Below are 23,279 nucleotides of genomic sequence, written 5' to 3' on the forward strand. Positions count from 1 at the left end.
AAAAAAAAAAAAAAAAAAAATTTGCTTTCGAATATAAATTCTTTAAACTTTTTAAAAAAAATCTATTTTGATATTTGAACGTCTCTGATATATTTCTTTAAATAATTGTATTAATCATAAATTTTAAATATTTGATCAAATGCGTGTTTGATTTATATATATATATATATATATATATATATATATATATATACTAAAAATATATATTTATAGAGATGTCTATTTAATCTATAAGATGAAATAAAAAAAATTAAAAAAAATAACACCAGCGGTTAAATTGATTTTTTTAAAAAATATAAACGGATAGAATGATGTTTGGAAGGTGATGAGTGAGAAAGAAAGACAAAATGGATTGAATAGAGAGAGAAAATGAGAGAAAGCAGAGAAATACGTGAGGGTCACAAACAAATAACCTTTTTTTTTCAACAAAAAAAAGGGTCAACGCTTAATAACCAACAAACTGAAAATTAGAGGCCAATTAAGAATTTAACGCCATTAATTAAGAATTAATCCTTCTGTTTTTGCCACTCTCCCCCCACCTTTTCTTCTCCTCCATTAATCCATTAATCCTCTTCTTCACCAGCTCCTTCCCCCCCTCCTCCTGTCCTACACGCACCAACTAATCCCATTCCCCTTTTCTTCCTCCCCAAAATCCCTCTTCTTCTCCTCCTCCTCCATTTCTCACCAATTCTTATAATATAATTAACAACATCCATGGAGAAAACCCCGCACCCAGAAAAGGTTTCTAGTTTATCAACAAATTTCAATAGGAAGTTTGCCAGTTTGGGCTCACCTGGCCGCACTCCCGATGCCGCCGATGATGCTAAATCGGATTCTGAAAAGCATCCAAATGATGATGATGCCTCCTCCATTGATCATTACCACCACCTTCTTTCCCAATCTGAAATTGCCTCGCTCTTCCAAGAGGTTGATCGATTCCTCCACAGTTTGTCCACTGCTGCTGACAATGCATTCAATCCCATCCCTGACATTCCCTCCTCCGTTCATTCCTTGTCCAATCTGGTGGACTCCATGACCTCCAGGTACAATTCTACCAAGAACCCTGCCAAGCTCGGCAGAGATCCCGACCGGGATTCTTCCTTTTTCGAAGCTCTGGATCGCATTTCCAAGATTGCCATTAAATTGGGCGAATTCAATCTCTGCACTGCCACCATTCCTTCGCTCAATCGGACCACCGCTGCTCTACAGCGAGCCATGACGTTGTTGGATGAAGAATTCAACAACCTTCTGAAAGAATGCAAGCATCTCGAGCTCGAATCGAAACCTGAATCGAAATCTGACACCAAATCGTCAAAGCAATCGTCCTTCAAAACAAACCACGAATTACCAGATCAACATCACAGAACCGTTCCTGAGTGTTCCGAGTCCGATAAGGAAGACGTATACCCTTCTTTCTCGCAGGAAACTGTGTCAAACATGAAGAGAATTGCCGGAACAATGATCTACGCCGGCTACGAGAAGGAATGTTGTATGAGTTACAGCTTCCTCCGGCAGAGCTCGTTCAGAGGAATCTTGAACAAGCTCGGGTATGAAAGTATTAGCAATGATGAGGTTCAGAAAATGCACTGGGATACTCTTCAATCGGAAATCGACAAATGGATTGCCGTCATCAAGAAATGCTCAAAATCTCTGTTCCCAGGCGAGTTGAAGCTCTGTGACTCCGTTTTCACCGATCATCCCTTCATATCTCATACAATCTTCAGCAATTTAACAAGAGCAGTCATCATCAAGCTTCTCAACTTCGCAAACGCCGTCGTCTTAACAAAGCGGTCCGCGGAGAAGATGTTCAAATTACTGGACATGTACGAAAGGATCTGCGAATTAATTCCAGTAATCAATGACTTCCCTGAAAATTGCAGAACGGAGCTAATTTCAGAAGCGGAAGGGGCAAAAAGTGGTATGGGAGAAGCAATAGTCGGAAGTTTCTACGACCTAGAAAGCTCAATCAGAAGCGACAACGCTAAAATTCCAGTTCCAGGAGGAGCAGTTCATCCATTAACGCGCTACATAATGAATTACCTAAAATACGCTTGCGAGTACAGAGAAACCCTAGAACAAGTCTTCCAATATATTGACCCTAAAACCGAAGAAGATCAATCAGCAAGAGTGGACGAGAACGACGACGCGTCGCTGAGAAATTCTCACCTCGCAAGTCAGATCGCTATGGTGATGGATCTGCTAGATACGAATCTGGTGATGAGATCAAAATTGTATCGCGACGCATCTCTTCGGTACATCTTCCTGATGAACAACGGAAGGTACGTAGTACAGAAAATCAAAGGCTCAACCGGAATCAAGGAGTTAATGGGCGACCGTTGGTGCCGCAAGCGATCAACGAATCTGCGACAGTACCACAAAAACTACCAGAGAGAAACATGGAGTAAGGTGCTGCAATGCCTGAACCACGAAGGATTGATGGTGAACGGGAAGGTATCAAAGCCGATTTTAAAGGAGAGATTCAAAAGCTTCAACTCCATGTTCGACGAAATACACAAAGTGCAGAGTAGTTGGGTGGTGAGCGACGAGCAGCTTCAATCGGAGCTTCGGGTTTCGGTGTCGGCGGTGATGATTCCGGCGTACCGTTCGTTCGTGGGGAGATTCAAGCAGCATTTCGATCAGGGAAGACAATCGGAGAAGTACATAAAGTATCAGCCTGAAGACATTGAAGTATTGATCGAAGACCTGTTCGACGGAAATACCGCTTCCATGAAAAAGAAATCGTAGAAGAAGCCCTAAAATTTGTTAAGACAACCATTTAATTTCTTTTTCCTTTTTCCTTTCCAATTATTCATTTTATGTAATCATAAATTTTTTTTAATGTGATTTATTTTTTTCCAATATAACACGTGGGAATAGAAGATTCAACTGGAGTCTTTTTTTTTTTTTTTTTTCTTTTTTTAGTTAATTAAATTTTGGTTCATTTCATTATAAATTATTTGTAGTAATTTTCTTTTTCTAATGTTCATGTTTTTTTTATATACTAATGATTTCTTTGTGTTATAATTTTCTTTTAAATTCTTTTTTATTTATTCATTTATAATTTTGGTTCCATTTTAATTTCCTTGCATTTTTAGTTTTTGAGTTTATTTGGTAATAAATTAAAATAATTATCTTCACATAAATATTTTTTATAAAATTATATAAACTTTTGCAGTGTAAATTATATTAAATGAGAAAAATACTTATAAATTTTACATCATTATAATAATTTATTAGTAAAATAATAATACTGTTTAAATTTTAAACTAATTTTCAAACTACCATTTCTACTCTGGGAGACATTAATAGAACTGGAATCATCTTTGTTGTTGGTTGGTAATACGGGCACCATTAATACCGATTGAAAGAGCATCTGGGGTCTCATAGTCATTAACGTATATCGCCTAAATGACGATTACCGAAGAATCCATAAACAATCAAGATAGAGAGTCGCGAGTTATCGATATTCCATTTGAAAGCAGAAGGATTGAATTTTTTTTTTTTTTGGCGCGTAGAAGAAATGGCTAGAAGCATTTTGGTAACGGTCCGGCCTTCACTGCGGTTGGCCGTTATTATTATTAATTATCAGTTACTTAAACTATTTTGGTTTCAATCAGCGGTTCTATGGTGTAGTGGTTAGCACTCTGGACTTTGAATCCAGCGACCTGGGTTCGACTCCCGGTAGGACCTTTCTTTTTATATTTTTATTGCAAGTTTTTCATTTTCAATTCCATCTTTTAGTTAATTTTTACATTATCGACGTTTCTACTCCCGAGGCACGTCTTTGTTATTATTTTTAAAATTTTAATATTGGATGAATTGTATTTTTAATTTAATTTTTTTATATAAAAATAAAAGTTATTAATTGAGATTTTAATTTTCTTTAATAAAAATTATGCTTGTATCTTATTATTATTATTATTATTATTATTTATTATTATTATTTTTTTTTTTTTGTTGTAAGTTTCTCATTTTAAGTTAAATTTCCAAAAATAAAAAAATAATTTTATAATATATGTATATTTTTTAAATGTAAGTAATAAATGAAGAAATTTGAGGTGAAAATTAGAAAATACTTCTCAATCCAAAGTGGACCGGAGCAATGGAAGATTACAAATCCATAAAAATCGAGCGTCAAAATCCAAACTCCGGCGTCTTTCATCTCCGCCTCCACCGTCCATCGCACTACAACGCCCTCACAACCGAACTCTTCGCGGAACTCCGGCGAGCGCTTTCATCTCTCGATCAAAACCCCGATGTCCGCGTCATCATCCTCTCCGGATCTGGCAAGCACTTCTGCGCCGGAATCGACCTCAAATCGACGGCCTCCAACTTCGAGGATCTTCTATCAAGCGAGCGAGGTCGAGCAGGCGAGAGGCTCCGACGGGAGGTCAAGGCGATGCAAGACTCGATAACTGCGATTGAGGAGTGCCGTAAACCGGTGATTGCGTGCATCCATGGCGGATGTATCGGCGGAGGGGTTGATATAGCGACGGCGTGTGATTTGAGGTATTGCACGGCGGAGGCGGTGTTTTCGGTGAAGGAGATTAATTTAGCGATTACGGCGGATCTCGGGACTCTGCAGAGGCTGCCAGGAATCGTAGGGTTTGGGAAGGCGGTTGAGTTAGCGTTGACGGGCCGGGAGTTTTCGGGCTTTGAGGCTAAGGAATTGGGCCTGGTTTCTACAACTTTTGCTTCCAAGATGGAGCTCGACAATGGCGTCATCAAAATCGCTGAAGGTATTTCAAAATTTAAATTCGATTTGAAGTATTTGTCCATATCCAATTAATTGAAGCTTTCTTAAGTATGAACTGTGTAAATTGTTTGGTGAATGCAGAAATAGCATCAAAATCACCATTGGCAGTGGTGGGAACAAAGGCAGTGCTACTCAAAAGCAGAGACCTAACTGTTGAACAGGGCTTGGATTATGTTGCAACTTGGAACTCAGGAACTCTACTCTCAGCTGATCTCAAAGAAGCCATCTCGGCTCGAGCTCATAAACGTAACCCTACATTTTCTAAGCTGTGAAATGGGACCGAGGACTCGAAGGTATACGTCTTAATCAGTTGAATTATACTCAACCTTGTATACTTGTAGTGATAGCATATGAATTGAAACTTGTTGAGGATTTCTATGATATCACTGGTTTCATTTGAAAGAAATAATGTTGGGACATGATGCCCACTCAAAAGAGTTATGGTATTTATTCTCTATTTTAATCGAATAGATTCCTTAGAGTCTTTCTCGTGGGTTTCGAGTCGAGAGCCGAAGTTTACGAGAGTTGTCTATTATTGTCCTCTTTGAGATTTCCCTTTCAAACTTCTGCTCAAGATTTTTAAAACGCTAGGTAGAGGTTTCCATACCCTTATCAAGTATAAGGGTGTTTCATTCTCCTCTTCAATCGATGTGGGATCTCACAATCCACCCTGGTCCAAGCGTTTTCGCTCGCACTCATTCATTTCTCCAATCAATGTAGAACTCCCACCAAATCTACCCCCTTTAAAGGCCCAACGTCCTTACTGGCACACTGCCTCGTGTCTACCCCCTTCGTGGTGTTGGATGATAAAAGTCCCACGTCGGCTAATTTAGGGAATGATCATGAGTTTATAAGTGAGGAATACTGACTCCATTGGTAGAGACTTTTTGGGGAAGCCCAAGCAAAGCCATGAGAGCTTATGCTCAGTCGACAATATCATATCATTGTGGAGAGTCGTGTTCGTTTAACATGTGGAACAACCTCTTCACTGGCACATCGCCTGGTGTCAGGCTTTGATACTATTCAAGCCTCCCGCTAGCAAATGTTGTTCTCTTTAGGCTTCTCTTTCAAGCTTCTAAAACGTGTCTGCACGTTTCCACACCTTAGTGAGATTTTTCCCATCCGTGTACCCGCCTTGGAACGAGGCAAATCTACATCCTCCCTCCAACTCCTTCCCTTGATATATTTATTTATTTGAGTTTTTAAAAATTATATTATATTTTTACTTATTTAGTAAGATCTTTAACATTTTTTTATAATATTATATTAAATTATATTAAAAAAATTTTAAAAAATATATATATAAAAGGATGGAGAAAAAAAAATTCACTCCATCCTCGTCACCTAATTAATTATTATTTATAAATTAAATAATATATATTGGTCGGTACAAATGAAAAATAAGTGCTCAATACTCACACGACACTAATACTTAAAAAAGTTTCATAATTTCTCCCTGTCGGAAATTATTTATTTTATAAAAAACGTCTATATTGAAAACTAAATATAAAATAAGTAAATAAAAATAATAATTTAAATAAAAGTCAATATTCCTCAATTATTCTAGACGACCTTCACTTTCTTTGATTATTTTTGTTTGCTTGTCGAACCATATAATCATATTTTATACGTTATGATATGAAAGTAAATTAAGAATCTAAGCAAACATATTTAATTTATAAACCAAAGTTCCTTTTAATCACATTTAATTATTTTATAATAGGTTGTTGTCACGCACACGTATGATTCTTGTTTGGAGACAAATTCACGTGGTCGGTTTAAGCATCTTTTTTCTTTATTGTTTCCTCAGCCAATTAAATATCAAATTAAGTTCCTCACACGCCTCTTTTCCTCCCTTTTTTGAGTATATTGATAATGAAACTTCATAAGAGAATCACTCGACTGAATGACACTATCTCGATAGACATGTCTATTACTGTTAAAACAAAGAAAAAAAAAATCCAATAGAGACGAACACAAAGAAGAAGAAGAAGAAGAACGAGAACAAAGGGTTTATCGTGATTTTTCTCGATGCAGTTAAAAGTATCGAGAACAATTCTAAACCTATATGCACATAATCTCTTCAAAACATACACGCAATCACCTTTGACCTTTTTGAAGTTCTTAGAGAGAGAGAAACAATGAAAGAGAGAGGGATTCCTTGGAGACCTTTTAACTTTTCTTTTACGCATCAATATCATATCCAAATTCATCAAGTGGGTTTGGATTAATAGTATATAGTCCAATTAAATACAAAGTTTTAGCATAGTTTAAGGAAATGGTCTCTGTTGGATGTGTATGTTTTCAATACATTTAGATATCAAATTTGGGGTGTTCTACCAAGTTATTTGGTGGATTAAATGTTTTTGTAATGAATATATTTGTTTGAATAATAAATTCATTCATGGGTTGGTTGTAATACTTTAAACTGTATTTAAATGATAAACGACATTTGAAGATTTGTGAAAACGACTTGTGATGCCAAGCAAGTAAGTGGCTTTAGTGTTGGTTTAGTTGAACCAATTGTATGATGTATGATGATACGTTCTCTATGGCTCTTACACGTGTAATAAATTTTAGTACGAATGTGTACCTTCTGACATTTATGTTCACCATGATGTTATGTGGGTCCTTTCCGTTAGTGGCATTCGGTAGCCTGTTAGTGAGTGCTAGCCCAACGAACCAAGTCCAAAGGGTACAAGAGCCAGGTGGATCCATGTATGCGTGTGGGTGCATAGAATGTGTGTAAGAAAGTGCTACACATCCAACCCTGCCACAATTGAAAATGCCAACTTTATTATCTCATCCTAGTGTTGGCAAGCTATTCTTCGTGTCTGTTATACGTTGCATTTCCCTACTTAGAATGTATCCATTGACCATTCGAGTTATTTGGGCTACGTGCACTCTACAAAATCAGTCCGAGTGGCTTGGCTTCCCTATCGTTCCTTAGTGTTTTTTGCATCAATGTTTAAAATTTCTTGCATATTAGAGCCCTGAGATGCCACAATATCGGTTTGGAGAGAATATTCCTCAACACTCCTTTGATCTAGATTAACACAAAACACATGATACAGAAAATACGAGGAATATTATCTAAAGGTTTATATTGATGACTTCATGCACCCTCGACTGTATATAGTATTACTAGATATTACTGATGAATATGTCATTTGACATATACAGTTTTACTATGTATAACCATTAAGTGAGCTATAAATAAGTAATATGGTCCATAAAAGGGCAAAATGGTAATTTGGGAGGGTAAAGATTCCAAAAAAACGTACATATCCAAAATTCAACCGGTTGATCCAAAATATGGAGACAATAAGATAAGAGGAAATCTTGAAATGAAGGGAAAGATATTATGACAATTTTGTCCCTTTCCCCTCCCTCACCCCTCAATGCATTATTATTCCCTACCGTCGGTGACGGTGCCCGTTGTTTTAATTAAACCCCCCGTAACCACTTTCCTTATTTTTCACCTTTTTCAAAATTATAATAATTCATAACCCTAATTTTCAAAATATATTAATTTCTAATTACTCCGTTTTTTAAATCAAAAAAAAAATTATTGGTATAACTCTGATACCATGTTGAACGAACACCGACTCTCCACAATAGTATGATATTGTCTATATTTAGCATAAGTTCTCATAGCTTTGTTTTAGGCTCCCCAAAAGACCTCAAATCAATAGAGATAGTATTCATTGATTATAAACTCATGATATGAACGCTTAAATTTACCCACTAATTCAAGTTAATAAGAAAAAAATTAATGTATACGGGTCAAAAACATAGCTGAAAACGAGGTATTGTTACCTTTCAATACCCACTAACGACGTTGGAATGTCTAAAATAGTAATAATTTTTTGATACACGAGAGTTGAAAATCGTCGTTTTTTTAGGGACTAAATAACAATATTTAAAAGTTTAAGGATTTGAATGAAAATTTTGATAAATGTAAAGAAAAAAAAAAAAAGCAATAAAATTGGAATTAAATGAAGCAATTAAGAGTTGGCGTATGGGGGAGTTTACACGTTTCCTTTTTTGAACAAGTTGGTACTAATTCATTCACGTATCTATAATTAATTTGATTTTGACTTATCACATAATTTAAACTATAATTACAACTAATTTAACCCCCTTTAATCTTTCTATTTATGGTAAAATTTACTTATTAACTATACTATTCGACTGTAATAATGACGTAATTATTTAGTTGAGTGAACAACAATTTTAAATAATTCAGACGTCACTCAACTTATGAACCCAATTGAAGTTATTATCTATATTAATAAGATAAAAAAAAATTTCGATAGCTCGATCATAAAAATCAAACGTACTTTACTTTGACTAATTTTATGTTGGTTGACCTCTGAATGTTATGTCAAATAAAATCGTTAATTTATGATTGACAACATAATAAAGTCAATATTTAACGTTTTATTATTAAATTCTAACTCGAAATTTATATTTAGTCTCTTAAATTATAAAAAATGTCATTAGTATGTCTTTAACGTAACTAAAGCTTCATTTAACTTCTACCCGACCCTTTTTTTTTTTTTTTTTTTTAAGGAACAACCTAATTTTTGCCGAACTTTCTTATAAAAGAAAAGAAAAGGTGACTCGTGATTTAAATGATGTGTTTGAAATTTGATGTAATTATATTGTTATTGTTTTAAAAGGTCTCGTTTTAATCGTTAACGTGTAAATATCTTCATAACAAAATTTTTATTAATGGGCCGTGGGATACTGCATTTACTTGCTTATCGTAGAGGCTGTCAATTTGAGAATGAACTGTAACGTGGACGGTGCTGAAAATTTAAAGATTAAACACTATAAACGAAGAAATTAACGGGAAAAAATTAATTTTATATTAACAAAAATTTAAACCGTGGTCGAAATAATATAAATTAATTAAATTTAAAACTTTATCAATGTTTTTAATAGGTAGGACTTGTTAATCGCCGATTCCATCCCTGTCCCCCCGCACACGAACAAAGCTAACAATAATGACGAGGGTACTTTTGTACTTTCACTTTAGCTATTTAATTATATATATATATTTTTAATTAAAAAAAAGTTCTCAATGCTTGAATTTTCTTCTGGATAAATTAATTTGAGTAAGTTGAAGCCAAGAAATAAATAAATATTTAAGAATTATTATATTATATATTTATATCGTTACGATCTATACACTATTTTTTCTAAAAATATTCTTATAAAGATAATATTCCGACTTTTGACTTTAAAAAAATGTTATAAATGTTTTTACCGTGATAATATTGAGTATATTCTTTTTTATTATCTTTTATTTTATTTCGTTAATTTTTTTATATAATATTAAATTATTGTAACGGCTCAGACCTACCGCTAGTAGACATTGTACTTTGCCTTTTATTTCGGACTAACCCTTAAAGTTTTTAAAACGCTTATGCAGATTTCCCACGGTCTGTTTAGTTCCCCTTTCAAATCAGTTAGATGAATTATTTTAGAAAATTACCTTTTTAATCTTTGAGTTTTAACCAATCATTTTAATCCCCACTACCGTCGTTGACAACCAATAGCCAGTAACCAAGATTGAGGGATAGTAATTAGTGACTGAGACAAAGGACTAGTGACTAGCAATCACTAACTAACTATGGTTACGGTGGTCATTAGTTACTAGTCCCCAACCTTAGCCACTAACAACAGTTGACAATAGTTGTTAGTGTGCGATAGTTGTTGTTCATCAGTCCCTTATCTTGGTCATTGACCATGAATTGTTAGTCGCTCGATCGTTGACAACCAATGACTAGCAACTAGAATTGGTGACCAACAATCATTTCCATAATAATGGATCCTGATCATGATGTGAGATCTCACACCAGTTAGGGAGAAGAACAAACGATTCTTTATAAGGGCATGGAAACCTCTCCTTAGTAGACATGTTTTAAAAACCTTAAGTGGAAACTCGAAAAAGGTCCGAAGAAGACAATATCTACTAGCAGTAGACTTCAGCGGTTACAAATAGTATCAAAGTCAAACACCGAAGAGTAAATTAGTGAGGAAGTTGAGTTTTAAAAACACGAGACGATGTGCTAGCAAGGACATGACAATGAGTGGTGGTGCGTGGTGGTTTGTCTTTCTTGGTTGTGGTATGGAGAGTTGTGTGTTAAATTGAGGCAATTAAAGTGGGCGAGTTTGAGTCTAATTTACGCCAAAAATAAATAAATAAATAAATAATAAAAAAACAATAAATAATAATCACTATAAAAATCAACCCCTCCATTTCCCCTTCCTCACCCAAATTCCCCAATCTCTTCCAATTTCCACCATGGAGAATCTCACCTTCCTCAAAAATGGCGTCCTCCGATTACCCCCCGGCTTCCGTTTCCACCCCACCGACGAGGAGCTAATCCTCCAATACCTCATTAAGAAAGCCCTTTCCTCTCCTCTCCCCGCCGCCGTCATTCCCGACGCCGACGTCTGCCGTTTCGACCCATGGGACTTGCCAGGTTCGTTCCGATTTCATTTCGTTTTTTTTCATTTGGGGATTTGGCGATGATTTTTCTCATGGGGTTTGTGAAATTTCTGGTGGGTCAGGGGATTTGGAGCGGGAGAGGTACTTTTTCAGTACTAGACAAGCCAAATACTCTAATGGAAGAAGGTCGAACAGAGCCACCGGTTCTGGGTATTGGAAGGCCACCGGAATCGACCGCCGGATTGTTTCTTCCAAGGAGAATCGGTTGGTGGGGTTGAAGAAAACGCTCGTGTTCTACACTGGAAACCCTCCTAATGGCTTGAGAACTGATTGGGTTATGCACGAGTATCGCCTTGTCGGAGACTCCGAAGCTCCTCCTTCTGCCATTAATGGCGAACTACCCACCTTGGTGAGCTTCCCCTGTCTGGAATTGAATTGAAACCAAAAAACCCATCTGGAATTGAAGAACTAAACTAATTTTTGTCTGATTGTTTGGTTTTATGCAGAATCATAACTGGGTTTTATGTCGGATATTTTTGAAGAAAAGCACAAAAAACAGAGACGAGAAGAAGAAGATTTGTACACCAGTTTTTCATCAATTTCTGAGAGCAGATTTGAATCTAGCAGCTCCTTGTTCTTCATCCTCTGGTTCAAGCGGAGTTACAGAGATTTCAGTGAATAACAACCATCAAGAACAAGAACAAGAAGAAACCAGCAGCTGCCATAGTTTAAGAAATAGACGATCATAGACAACTTTAGCTTTTAGTAACTTGTTTTCTTTCTTAATTAAAGATCCATGGCTTCCAAGAAAATCTCATATCAATCCTCTGTTATTTATCTCAATGTATAAAACTAAGCTTTGAATGAAATAAACGAAGCCCTGTTCTTGCAAGAAAACAGAGGAGATAGAGAGAGAGAGAGAGAAGAAAAGGAAAGGGATTCCGTAAGATTTTGGTGTCAAATCAATGGGGTTTTTAGAGAGAGAATTTTCTCGGGAAACAAACAGGATGGAACGAAAGGGAAAGGGTAATTGGTTGGAATTTGCAAACCCCTGTGAAGAAGCAAGAGATTTTTGATACGGTGAAAGGAAACAGAGTGGGAAAAAGGAGAGAGAGAGGGAGGGGACCCTTAGTTCTTGGAAGCTCAAATACGTCTCTTTGATATATGATGTTAATATCAACTCTAAAAATGGGTAGCCATCACCATTGATGGTGATACCCAATTTATGGAGTGTTCTTCATTTTCATCGCTCTGTTTTCGTTTTTCTTCTTAATTCTAATAGCAATTTCGTCTACTCCCAAACTACTTAAAATAACCCAACACTTTACTCATCTTTCTTTACTCTTCCATAACTCTTTTTTATTTTCTTGTCATATTTAGATTGCCTTTCCTCCTTGCTTTTGTTATATCTAGTAAGGCATCTTTCTACGACCTTTCGGTGTGAAGAACTTAGCTAGTTGTATAGGTTTTGCATCCATTTGGTTGTAGAATTGGGTTGCTTTGCTGTTGTTCGACGGTTGAATGAGCTAGATGAAAATCCTGATCGAGATGTTCATATTAAGTTACAAGTGTTCATTCTCAAAGTAGATAATGTTTTGATCTAGAGATCCGTAGAGTATCTTTATTTGTTGACTCTAACCACTTATATATTCTTTTCTTCATAGAAATTAACAGTGGTGTTTATATGATTTGATATCTCGACCAATTCAAACTACCTTAAACTACAAAGAATTGGTTGGGTTATAATTTTTTCGATTTGGGTTTGGGTTGAATTTTTTAATAACTAAAAATTTGATTTTTATCTAACCCGACCCAAAAAATAAGGTTACAACCCAATCCAACCAAACGCTTCCTTGGTTGGTTCGGTTGTGAGCTCAACTCAACTAAAAAACATAAGGTTGGATTGTGAACCCTATTTGGGTTGTTGGAGTTACTAACTTAACAAATTCGAAATTTGGGATTGGTTCAAAAGATTTTTCTAACTCAATCTGTGTACTCTCTTAAAAGTTAAGGTTGAAGCATATAGTTAGATGACATTGGAACCAAGAATGGAAGTCTCAAAACCAAAACACATACGACTCCAACGAGATGCTGATATGTGATAAAATATGAGTATATAATCATTGTGTTTTTTGTTTAGGAAATAATCTTATTCACCTATACATGATTTATGATAGGGATATGAATGAACCAGATCCACTCCGTCTACTTCGGCTCATCGGCGGATAAGTAACATATAAGAGCATACATGCTCGGGGGGGCATGCCTTTTCCGATCAGGGCATGTAGAGTTTGTTCCCACATTTGCATCTCCAGACTTCGAAAAATCATCACCAACGCCTGGAGGTCCCGACGGCACCGACACAAGAACCGTAGTGCAGGGCGTGCAATTCCCACACTTTGAGGCATAGTGTGGCGGCGACGGCCCAGCCGGAGCTCTCCTGTCAAGCTGCTAATGAATTCACTAGCTAATTCAGTGATTCTTCCTCTTTCTTTCATTCTCACTAGGATAAAGCCTGATGTAATTCATTCTATTTAGTTAGGAAAGAAGGTAAGGTCAGATTATCCATTATCAACAGAGCTTCTAAGATCATAGAAGCAATGCTGCAGAAAAAGAAGATTTGTTGCTTGAAGATATTGCGTACGTATACATATCAAGAGAGAGATAGCCTGGTTCCTATAGGCTCTTGACTCTTGAGTTAAGTTGGATTCTCCCTTTAGTCTTGAACTGTAAAGTTTCATTAATCGAGGGTTTCGCCCTGTTCTAACAGAGACACGAATGCTAAAATCAGTTTCGTCTTTCTTAGTGCTTGCTTTACCGAATTCAAGAATACTTCATTCATTTACTAAAGGGTCAGGTTCAGGTTCCGGAGTTCACTCTCAGTCATCTTTCTTTCCTCTCCCTTTATTCTTTCACTGTAAAAAAGTCTCGTTAATCTTTCTCTTTCTTCTTTCCTTCCTGTAACTGGTGATTGAGCGAAGCCATGAGATCAGACCGATAGGTTCAGTAGCTACGAGAATAGAGTCAAAGAGGAGAGGGGCCGCATAGTATAGATATCTGCCCATCAATCCTCTTCTTGGCAAGTCAACTTCTGACCTTCATGATTAGCAATGGGCTGGTATGCATTAGATTTTTTTAGTTAGAACACTAGATTTGGGTGCAAAAATAGGTATTTGTAAGAAAATATAGGCGGAAGGTGATGAATCAGCCATTATAATATTAGAACTAAATTAGTGTTTTTTAACCGTGTGGATAGTAATGTTTTTAAAAATTGCATGACACATGGATAAATTTTAAAGGGAATGATTGATAATTGATGGTCGATGGTCTTTCTAAGCCTGCGCTCGGTGTCACAACCATACTATGAAGAGAGTAGGTTGTGACCCTCACATCGCAACAAATCAACGATCCTCAAGTGGTGTCCATTCGACCACGTGAGGGGTTAGACGAGTGTCATGATGCGATAGAGAAGAACGGTGCAACATCTAACACACACCACACAGAGTGGGTATTGAAGAAAAGACGAGACATAAGCAAGATGAGGGTCACGAGTAGACATGAGTGTCAAAGATAGGCTTGTTGAAGGGCCACGAGCTTTAACCTCGAAATTCGGTATTCCAAAGGGAAATTGGTATGCAACTTTGAAGTCAAGTCTGTCCGTATAAAATATAAATACTTGCCAAATTTGGTGTCAATTAGATACCGTATGATCATTCCCAAAAATGACATCTACTCGAAAATGATTGGAAATGTCTCAAAAGGTATCTTAAGGAGATGACATAGTGTCAACTCTCCACCACCCCTGAACCCTGTGACCTAAGCGAGCTACCTTATAGCACATACGTAGAAACATTTTCGGGTAGAATAGGTTTCCAAATCAAATTTTGCTTATAAATTATACTATTTTCGAAATAAACACAAAAAAAAATTGTAAAGCCAAACAGATAATAATATTCCATTTTATAAGTGTGTCCAGGTGGAGTTCATTACACGTGGCGTCTTATCCAACACCCAAATTCCGGTCGCCACGTGAGATAGCTACTTGTCCATTAAACTTAACTTCCACGTGGCGTTCTTCCCAAACCTATTAACGTACTCAAACACCTTGACAAGTTGAATGCAACTTACAAACAAAAATTCCTTCTTCAAATCTTCTTAAAATACATTTTCCATTTTTTAAATTACTTACAATATTTAAAATTAATAATTATAACTTTTGTATTAAAAGTAAAATTTAATATTTTTTTATATAAAAAAATAAATAAAAATATCATATTCTCAAATATATTATAATTAAATTTATAAGAATACAAATATTTGTAATTTAGCGTCAAAATTCATTTATTATGAGCTTAAAAAAAATTGGACCAAATACAATTTTTTTTTTAATTTTGAAATTTTAAGATTATTATTATTTTTTGGCGGTCAAATAATAGAGAATTGAACAAATTGTTTACCAAAAACATTATTATTTGTCTTTCTCGAACAAATAAATTAAATAAATATATAAAATAACTGCTAAATACAATTTTGTAAATTATTTAACCGAACTTAAATTATTTTTAAATTTTCATTTTTTTTAATGAAACAACAAATAAGAATATTCGTATCCATTCGATAATATTTTTATGTCCACATACGTAAAATTAAAATTAAAATTAAAATACTGGTTTATACCCATTTATTTATTTATTAATTATGAAAATTTGCTTTTAAAATTTTTTAAAAATATGAAAAAGCAACTAGTAAACAAAAATTAGCCCTTTTTTTATAGAAAAAATAAAAGGAAAATACGTTTGAAACACAGCCAAGAGGCAAAATAATAACAATAATAATAATAATAATAATAATAATAATAATGAAAATGTATATATTTAAGAGAAAAAAAAAGGGATAATCCACACGTCGAGGGGAGAATAATGGGCGGAATTAGGAAGTTGTATGAACCAGACACGCAGCCACCGCCCTTCATCGTCACCCTCCGCCGCATCGCCCGCCACTGCCCTTCCTCTATATAAACACCCACCATCCCTTTTCATTTTCTTTAAAGCGGCCCACTGCCCACTGCCCACTGCCCACCGCCGTCCTTGCATTTCAGGGCGTTCCTTGGTTTTAGGCGCACGGCGGCGTGGCACTTCGATCCACTACCGCCTTCCGCCGTAGCCCGGTGGTGGTTGTAGTGCCACGCTGCGTGCGTCTGAAACGGCCGCCTGTTGGAGTGGTTTCTCGTGCATGGATTTGTAGAGTCTTACGCATATACGTGCATGGCCCTCTCTTTGTTTATGCTAAATATTCCCTTTTTTCATTCATGCACGTTACCCTTTTTAATTTGATTTTCATACCATATTACAATAACCCGTGTTAATGTTTACCGATAATCTTACCCTTTTTGTTCGTTTTTGTGTTTATTTTATAGGTCATATGAACGCTGGCGTGGATTTGAACATTTTGACTATAAACTGTGCTCAATTTGATGGAATTCCTTGAAAGAGGTGAGAATATTTCGAGCATAGTATATCAATCTCTATATTTCAAAAGTATTACACTGGAAAATGATTTTGTTAAATAATTTATAATATAAGATACGTTTAGTTATATGATGAACTATGAATGTATTTATGGTTCGATAATTATATTATCGAACATATTGTGAACTCCAATTCTAATAAATTGGTTTTTAAATATATATTCAAGAATTGCTTCTAAATTAATTATCTAATCGATGTTGTTAGTTTAATTCATGTGATTATTCCTAAAGTTTAAATGATTTAATTAAATTTTGAGATCGGTTTGAAGAACAATATTTGACCATAACCATTAAAACTGTCATCATGCCTTCTTGTTTTAACTTAATAAATTCAAGTAATTAAAATTACTCTTTTTAATTTTCCAAGAAATTCATTTTTTTAAAAATAAAAAGAATGTTAATTTTAAAATTTTATGAATTATTATAAAATATGATATTAATAATAAGGTATTATTATTCAAAAGGTATTAAGAATTCCCTTATAAAATAAATACTATTTTTATTGTACTAATTCATTCCTCTCCTTGCTTTACCATTCTTCCGCCAATTTAGCTAAGGAGATAGCCTTGGGAACCGAACCAAGCTTTGAACCTCAGCTTCCACAACTTAGTCTTCCAAACCTGCGCCACCTTCAATTGTTTAGCTTGCACCAGCCACTCATGGCTCAGACTTACTCCAGCCCATATTGCAACTACCAGACCAGCCCAACGATATATGTAGCCCAGCCCAGTAGCATGCCTATGCCCCAACCGGCCACCAACAGCCCAACTTTTAGACCCGCATCGACTCGATCCAGCGACCCGACTCACGACCCAATCCACAGCCTGATTTGATCTTTGGGACTCCACTTTAGATTGATCGACATTATTTGAGGTGTTTGGGGTTAAAATCTAGTTAGCACTAGAATAGTCACTCCGACTCAGATCAATCAAGTAAGTCACTCCGACTCAGATCAATCAAGTAAGTCACGTTACTTCTGAGCAGCAGATTATGGTTAGCACCAAAATAGTATCTCAGTCTCAGTTCAATCAAATCAATCACTGACTAGTGACTTGGTTGGATGAATTAAATGAAGTATGAACGGCGCTTTATTATCCTTCATGTGCCATATTTTGTGTACATTAGTCCGTTGTACATTTATTCATACTCGAATGGTGTCAAATTGTCTGGTTAGATGATAATCAAATTGTCTTTATTACATTTAACATGTCTTATAATTTAACAAACCTTTTGTTTACTCTCCTGAAAATGTAATTCATGACCATGGGCTATGGTCACGCACGTATTAAGATCGTATTTTGGTCCTATCTTCATCGATACAAATTAAAATGACCACTAATTTTCATACAATATTAACATAATTCAAAATTCAAAAACATAATTGGATTTGATTATTAGAAAATTACGCATGAAACTGTTATTGACATCATTTAATATAATGCATAACATTAATCTCTACCTATCTCTAAAGAACACAAGATAATTATCACGTGCATTTGCACCTGCTAAAACGTTAGAACAAATATTAAGTGGAAGGAATGGCAAAATTAAATATATACACACAGAACTACAACATCAATAAAGTAAATACACCTACTTTCAACCATGGAAGTTGATCATCAAAAAACAGGGGCTTCACTAGCCTTCACAAACCGACCCTTCACTCGCTTCCTCGTATCCGCTCTCGCCTTCCTCGACTCGTAACGAATGTATTTATCGTACCTGTTCCAAGTTACAGTAAGGGTCCGGAGTTGACATTGAGAAGAGAATTACAGTTAGCTAGCTCTGTACCAGACAAAATGAAATATGCACCTTCGAGTTTTTCGTTTCTCCTTGTAACGCTGCATTGCGTTGCCTCTGTTCTGTGCAAGAAGCTCTAGATCGGCCTTGGTTGTCGATGTCGACAATATGCTGTCGACATTTACAATAATGGGTTTTTCGATTGGCTGTGCATTTTTATAACCACATTTCAGCTTGCTCTTTGACAGATTGCCGCTCTCGCATGTTGCTGCCCCCTGACTTAGCGTTGTGTTGTTGATATTACCCTGCAATTTCCAGTAAATATGTTATCTTCAACAGCTGATTCCCAATAAGGGAAAGCAGAGGCTTGGTTATACAAGAAGCATAGGGAAATTGGGTGTTCGATTCTCTATGCCGATATCGGCCTTTCGGAGAACCTTCTATGAAAACAAGCAGACACCCTTAACTGAATAGACACTGCATCACTTCAACAATGATTACTACACTAAATAGACGAGTCGATCCTAACTCTGAACAGCAGTTACGATCCTAAATCTATCATGGGAAATGTAGTTTGCAACAAATGGTTTAGTTTAGATGATTCTCGCATACTCGGCATGCCTTGATAAGCATATTTTATTTCATCAGTTGATATGTTTGAAACTCCCCAAATATACTTATGAGTCTTCAAAGAGATGCGCAAGAATAGGATATAATGAGTAACTAGGAACATACTTAAAGCGAAAAACAGAGCAGGACTTACATTGAATGATGGTATATCATCATGTGTGCTCGAGCAATTGATCTGATAGGTTTCTCCTAGCAACTTGGGGCTTGTTGGGGATGTTTCTTTAAAAAACTCATCAAAATTCTTAATGGTAAATCCCATGTTGCCAGTGCCATAGGCGTCTTCAAATGAACTCGAATCTTTGTGTCCCCTTAAGCGTCCTAAATTAAAGTCCCAAATCTAGAAAAAGTACAAACAGAAAGAAGGAAAAGAAGAAGTGTTAAGACATCATAAGTATCAAAAAGCTTCATTTGACAGTAAACAGAGGAACTAGGAATGTTCAATTAACTTCAAACAAGGACTGTCCCAGATTAAGAACAGATAAACAGCAACCAATGGCAATAAATGGAAGAATTATTCAAGCAATTCAAATTACAGCGGAAATCAAACAGAGGGTCTAGAAGAAAGAACACAGGTTCCTATATAATGGCCATTCATATCCTCAGAAAAAGACTGTAAGTCTACTCTTAAAAGCTACAACCAGCGTCCTTGGATGTACGAACTGAGCTCCTTGGAATTGGGGAAAGCTATATACAGAATTGTGGAGAAAATGCTATATTATAGCTATCAAACTACGATACATGGGCATGCCAGAAAAAGCTGAAAATCGATAAAGTTACCGACAGAGAGAAACAAGGAAAGGTAATTGAAAACATTACTTGAATGCTTTGACGAGTTGGGTTACCATCACAAACGTTAGTTTCATCACCAATGCGCTCGCTCTCTTTCAGACCCACATGAGGCGGCATCGTTAGCAGAGACGTGAAGGAAGTTTGTTGCTGCAGTAACGGCTGAGGAGGAGCAGCAGCATCAACAAAAACCCCATTATCCTCTTTATGAATTTGACGAGCTTCCAAATCCTCTTGCCAATAACAAACCCCATTCGTTGTTTCAGGAACCAGATTCTGTAATCCAACCTCTTCACCACCTGCATCGCCATCGCGAGTTTCATCAACACCATCGTCGCCGCCTTCGAAATCCCTCTTAAGCAGCTCAACCAATTGCTTGTAAATCACTTGCTTATGCTTTCCACAGCTCGGATTTTGCCTCTTCAACGTCGACGCAGCATCGGTACAGTTGAGATTCGCGAAGAGATAAGGGTTATCATTCGGAACAACGAGGTCGTTAAAAGCAGTCGCACTAGCTCTACACGCCCAATGATCAATCGGCATAACCAAGTCCTGCGAGCCCACCCAATTTTGCACCAACATCTCGGATTCCTCCATCTTCTTTTCTCCAAGATCGAAGCCCCATAACGAAACAAGCTCAAGCGCCGAAGGGCAGCCAGTGAAGCCTTCAATCGGAGTTCGTTCATGAGCAGCAGAGACCGAACAGCTCCCATGGGCGTCCCAATCGCACTCCTGACAGAGCACGAGATTATCCGTCGAACAGCGAATCGAAACCGGCTCAGACCTACAGTTATCACAGATCTGAGAACGAACATGCTTCCGAGAGAGCAAGTTCGCAGAGTGAACATGCTTATCACAAAACAAACAAAGCTTCGCAGAGTCGGCTCTACAGTACAGAATCGCAACCTGCTCGTTACAGAAATCACAGGGGACACTCTCCCCAGTCGTGGACTTAGAACAAACCATTTCTCGTCGCCGGCGAAGATCCCCGGAAAACCCTAATCCAAAATTCTATCAGCGGCAACAGAGCGAAATCTTTGGCCGGTAGCAGCAGAATATCCCGAGCCCAATCGAAAATGGAGGATGAGCTTGCAGATCCGCGGCTGTATCTCTCATGCCCCCTTTCGTCATTTCACATGGCATCCATGAAAACTATCTAATTTCTATTTATTTTCATTTTACTCAAAGTTTAATGAAAATTACAAATACGCCTCTTATAATTTAAAAATTATTATTTGGCCCCCACTATATTAATTTTTTTTCTTCTCCTCCAAGTCACCCATAAATCTGGAACTTTTCATTAATTTCTAGTTGGAACGGTGGACCCCACCACATCAAAGATTAATACGTGGCGACTATGTAAAAGTTTATTTTAAAGTATTTAAAATTAATAATTAAATACTTAAATTGGACGAGCGACTAAAATAATGTTTTTAATATTCTCTAAACTTAAATATAAAATAAAGATAAATATTACCGTGGGGGCCAAAATGCGAATAACTGAAAATTTAGAGGGACCCACATTTGCAAATAAAAAAGAAAATATCTAGAATGTTGTATTGTTGAGTTGGCACATGACTTGGTGGTGGGGCCCAACTTCCTTTAAAATATAAATATCTCACCGCTACGTATTAATATGCTAAATCCGTACATCTCGGGGTCACAATCGCATGCAGCGGGGGAGTACGTGTATCTGTAATCTGGACCGTTGAAAGTTGTGATGATGTCAGCATTTGATCATCAGATCATAGTTGGGATCTGGTCAAAGAGGAGGCATGATTTGCTTGCTGCCATGTTATGAGTCATGAGTGGGAGTGGTGGGGCTGTGGGGACAAAAAGGTCACCTTTTGAATGTGAAAAGATATTTTATTTTAATTGGTTTTATATCAAAATACCTAAAATGCCCCCCAGCCCTAGGGCTGAAAATTGTGTCTTTGAAGTAATCTCTATGAAAGAGACTCCGATTAGATCGGTTGTAACAGCTCAAGCTTACCACTAATAGATATTGTCTGCTTCGACCAATTACGTATCACCGTCAAAGGAGAAATTTACACACCCTTGTAAGTTATGGTTTGTTACGAATGATATCAAAGTCAGACCAGCAAGGACGTTGGGTCCATCTGTCACAAACATTGTCCCCTCAAACTTTGTGTGTATCCTTTTTTTCTCTGATGCCCGTTGACGAGGATAACGATTGACCCAACACACCTAACCCATCAAGGCTACGATTCCCCTTTATTTGCAATACACATAATTTCGGTTTAACAACAAAATTAATCAATAACAGAAAATTAATATTTGTATTTTTTATTATTATTCCATGCAAACAAAATGAATATTCCACTGCTAGATATTTTGCTACGTTGTTATTGCTCTCATCTATCATTATGTTACATTAGCAGCTAAAACTAAAACTGTTTTTGCTACACTTTCTAATCTTTATCGATTTTAAAATTATCGCAAGCTTTGAAATTCTTTATAATTCAATAATTGATCGATAGCGCTAAAAGTTAAATATATATATATATAAATAAATAAATAAATAAATAAGGGTTGAAAAAATATAATATAATATTATTAATTTATTATTAGTATTAGGTAAAAATTGTGAATGTCACGGTCAAGGGTTTTAATGAAGAACGAAGAAATGGAAAGGGGAGATTTTGTGGGAGAGAGAAAAAATTAGGGCAAAGGATTTTGGAAATTGCTCCCTCCCTCTCTCACCATCACTTCCTTTCAACTTTTCGTCATCCATGACGTCAATTTTATTATTATTTTTTTCTCAATTATCTCCGTGTTGTTGAGTTGGGAGTGTATATGAACCCGACAACCTGAATCGATCCAACTCCAATTGTAGAAGTTGAGTTAGGTTGAATTAGTATTTCGAGTTGGGTTGAGTTGGGTTAGTTTTTTGAAACCAATTTATCAAATTACAATACCATAGCATAATGTAAATCTAAATTACCAGTTTCGACGTATAATATGACACTCGAGTAAATGAGAGGTATATGAATGAACTGAGATTACATTCAAATTAGAGCAATTTTTTTCAGTAATTTAATAGTTCTAGTTCACGTGAGAGAGGGTATAAATTTATTGATTATTTAAAATATATTAAAATATTGGATATATTAATATCGTGACATTTGATTTCTTTCTATCTGACACGTCATCATAATTTGGCATTTTCTGGATGCTTATCCTCAAACCAAACGTGTGGTTGTAATTTGACATGTATTTATTTATTATTTATGTTTTTTGGAGTGAAAGGTTTATAATAATAAACGTGTAATTTTAATTCATCCTTTATTATTACACTTTTGTTGTTATTAATTATTACTTTAATCTATATATTAAGTTAAAATTTAAACGACTTA

At 36.1% G+C, this 23,279-nt stretch overlaps 5 protein-coding genes and 1 non-coding gene across 11 annotated transcripts in view; 4 read left to right on the forward strand and 2 right to left on the reverse strand.

The window, feature by feature from the left end:
- LOC111457595 (5-methylthioadenosine/S-adenosylhomocysteine deaminase-like) overlaps positions 1-2,728 on the reverse strand; it is a 9,456-nt gene extending 6,728 nt beyond the window's left edge. The window contains exons 1-3 of one of the 6 annotated variants that reach the window (XM_023099894.1): positions 2,167-2,728; positions 2,041-2,098; positions 794-1,867 (exon numbers count right to left, since the gene is read on the reverse strand). In XM_023099894.1, coding sequence (XP_022955662.1) covers positions 794-872 — 79 coding nt within the window. In that variant the 5' untranslated portion in view covers positions 873-1,867; positions 2,041-2,098; positions 2,167-2,728. Of the gene's footprint in view, positions 1-793 lie in introns of all 6 variants that reach the window. The other 5 variants (XM_023099895.1, XM_023099892.1, XM_023099893.1 and 2 more) reach the window with 5 other exon arrangements.
- Positions 1,033-2,745, forward strand: LOC111458005 (exocyst complex component EXO70B1-like). Its single transcript, XM_023100486.1, has one exon. The coding sequence runs from the start codon at positions 1,033-1,035 to the stop codon at positions 2,743-2,745; it is 1,713 nt and encodes a 570-aa protein (XP_022956254.1).
- Positions 2,746-3,618: 873 nt separating this feature from the next.
- On the forward strand, positions 3,619-3,690 carry TRNAQ-UUG. Its single transcript has one exon. It is a non-coding gene; the product is annotated as a tRNA-Gln (tRNA).
- A 361-nt stretch (positions 3,691-4,051) lies between these two features.
- LOC111458038 (delta(3,5)-Delta(2,4)-dienoyl-CoA isomerase, peroxisomal) lies at positions 4,052-5,204 on the forward strand. Its single transcript, XM_023100533.1, has 2 exons — positions 4,052-4,739; positions 4,838-5,204. The coding sequence occupies exons 1-2, from the start codon at positions 4,103-4,105 to the stop codon at positions 5,026-5,028; spliced, it is 828 nt and encodes a 275-aa protein (XP_022956301.1). The 5' UTR covers positions 4,052-4,102; the 3' UTR covers positions 5,029-5,204.
- Positions 5,205-11,019: 5,815 nt separating this feature from the next.
- On the forward strand, positions 11,020-12,115 carry LOC111458025 (NAC domain-containing protein 83-like). The gene is made up of 3 exons (XM_023100506.1): positions 11,020-11,253; positions 11,342-11,628; positions 11,726-12,115. The coding sequence occupies exons 1-3, from the start codon at positions 11,073-11,075 to the stop codon at positions 11,966-11,968; spliced, it is 711 nt and encodes a 236-aa protein (XP_022956274.1). The 5' UTR covers positions 11,020-11,072; the 3' UTR covers positions 11,969-12,115.
- Positions 12,116-18,114: 5,999 nt separating this feature from the next.
- LOC111457887 (zinc finger protein CONSTANS-LIKE 15-like) lies at positions 18,115-21,036 on the reverse strand. Its single transcript, XM_023100319.1, has 4 exons — positions 19,933-21,036; positions 19,250-19,453; positions 18,559-18,791; positions 18,115-18,468 (listed from the first exon to the last, which is right to left on the reverse strand). The coding sequence occupies exons 1-4, from the start codon at positions 20,866-20,868 to the stop codon at positions 18,366-18,368; spliced, it is 1,476 nt and encodes a 491-aa protein (XP_022956087.1). The 5' UTR covers positions 20,869-21,036; the 3' UTR covers positions 18,115-18,365.
- Between the last annotated feature and the right edge of the window lie 2,243 nt (positions 21,037-23,279).

This window comes from Cucurbita moschata, unplaced genomic scaffold, assembly GCF_002738365.1.
Source record: "Cucurbita moschata cultivar Rifu unplaced genomic scaffold, Cmos_1.0 Cmo_Scf00020, whole genome shotgun sequence".
Lineage (NCBI taxonomy): Eukaryota > Viridiplantae > Streptophyta > Magnoliopsida > Cucurbitales > Cucurbitaceae > Cucurbita > Cucurbita moschata.

Bases quoted from the DNA above. Each gene is read 5' to 3' on its own strand.
- LOC111458005 (XM_023100486.1), top strand. From the start codon at position 1,033: ATGACCTCCAGGTACAATTCTACCAAGAACCCTGCCAAGCTCGGCAGA.
- LOC111458038 (XM_023100533.1), top strand. From the start codon at position 4,103: ATGGAAGATTACAAATCCATAAAAATCGAGCGTCAAAATCCAAACTCC. The intron at 4,740-4,837 runs GTATTTCAAAAT...TGGTGAATGCAG, and splicing joins CGTCATCAAAATCGCTGAAG to AAATAGCATCAAAATCACCA.
- LOC111458025 (XM_023100506.1), top strand. From the start codon at position 11,073: ATGGAGAATCTCACCTTCCTCAAAAATGGCGTCCTCCGATTACCCCCC. The intron at 11,254-11,341 runs GTTCGTTCCGAT...CTGGTGGGTCAG, and splicing joins CGACCCATGGGACTTGCCAG to GGGATTTGGAGCGGGAGAGG. The intron at 11,629-11,725 runs GTGAGCTTCCCC...GGTTTTATGCAG, and splicing joins ATGGCGAACTACCCACCTTG to AATCATAACTGGGTTTTATG.
- LOC111457887 (XM_023100319.1), bottom strand. From the start codon at position 20,868: ATGGTTTGTTCTAAGTCCACGACTGGGGAGAGTGTCCCCTGTGATTTC. The intron at 18,792-19,249 runs GTAAGTCCTGCT...TGGAAATTGCAG, and splicing joins ATGATATACCATCATTCAAT to GGTAATATCAACAACACAAC. The intron at 18,469-18,558 runs GTGCATATTTCA...AACTTGGAACAG, and splicing joins GAGAAACGAAAAACTCGAAG to GTACGATAAATACATTCGTT.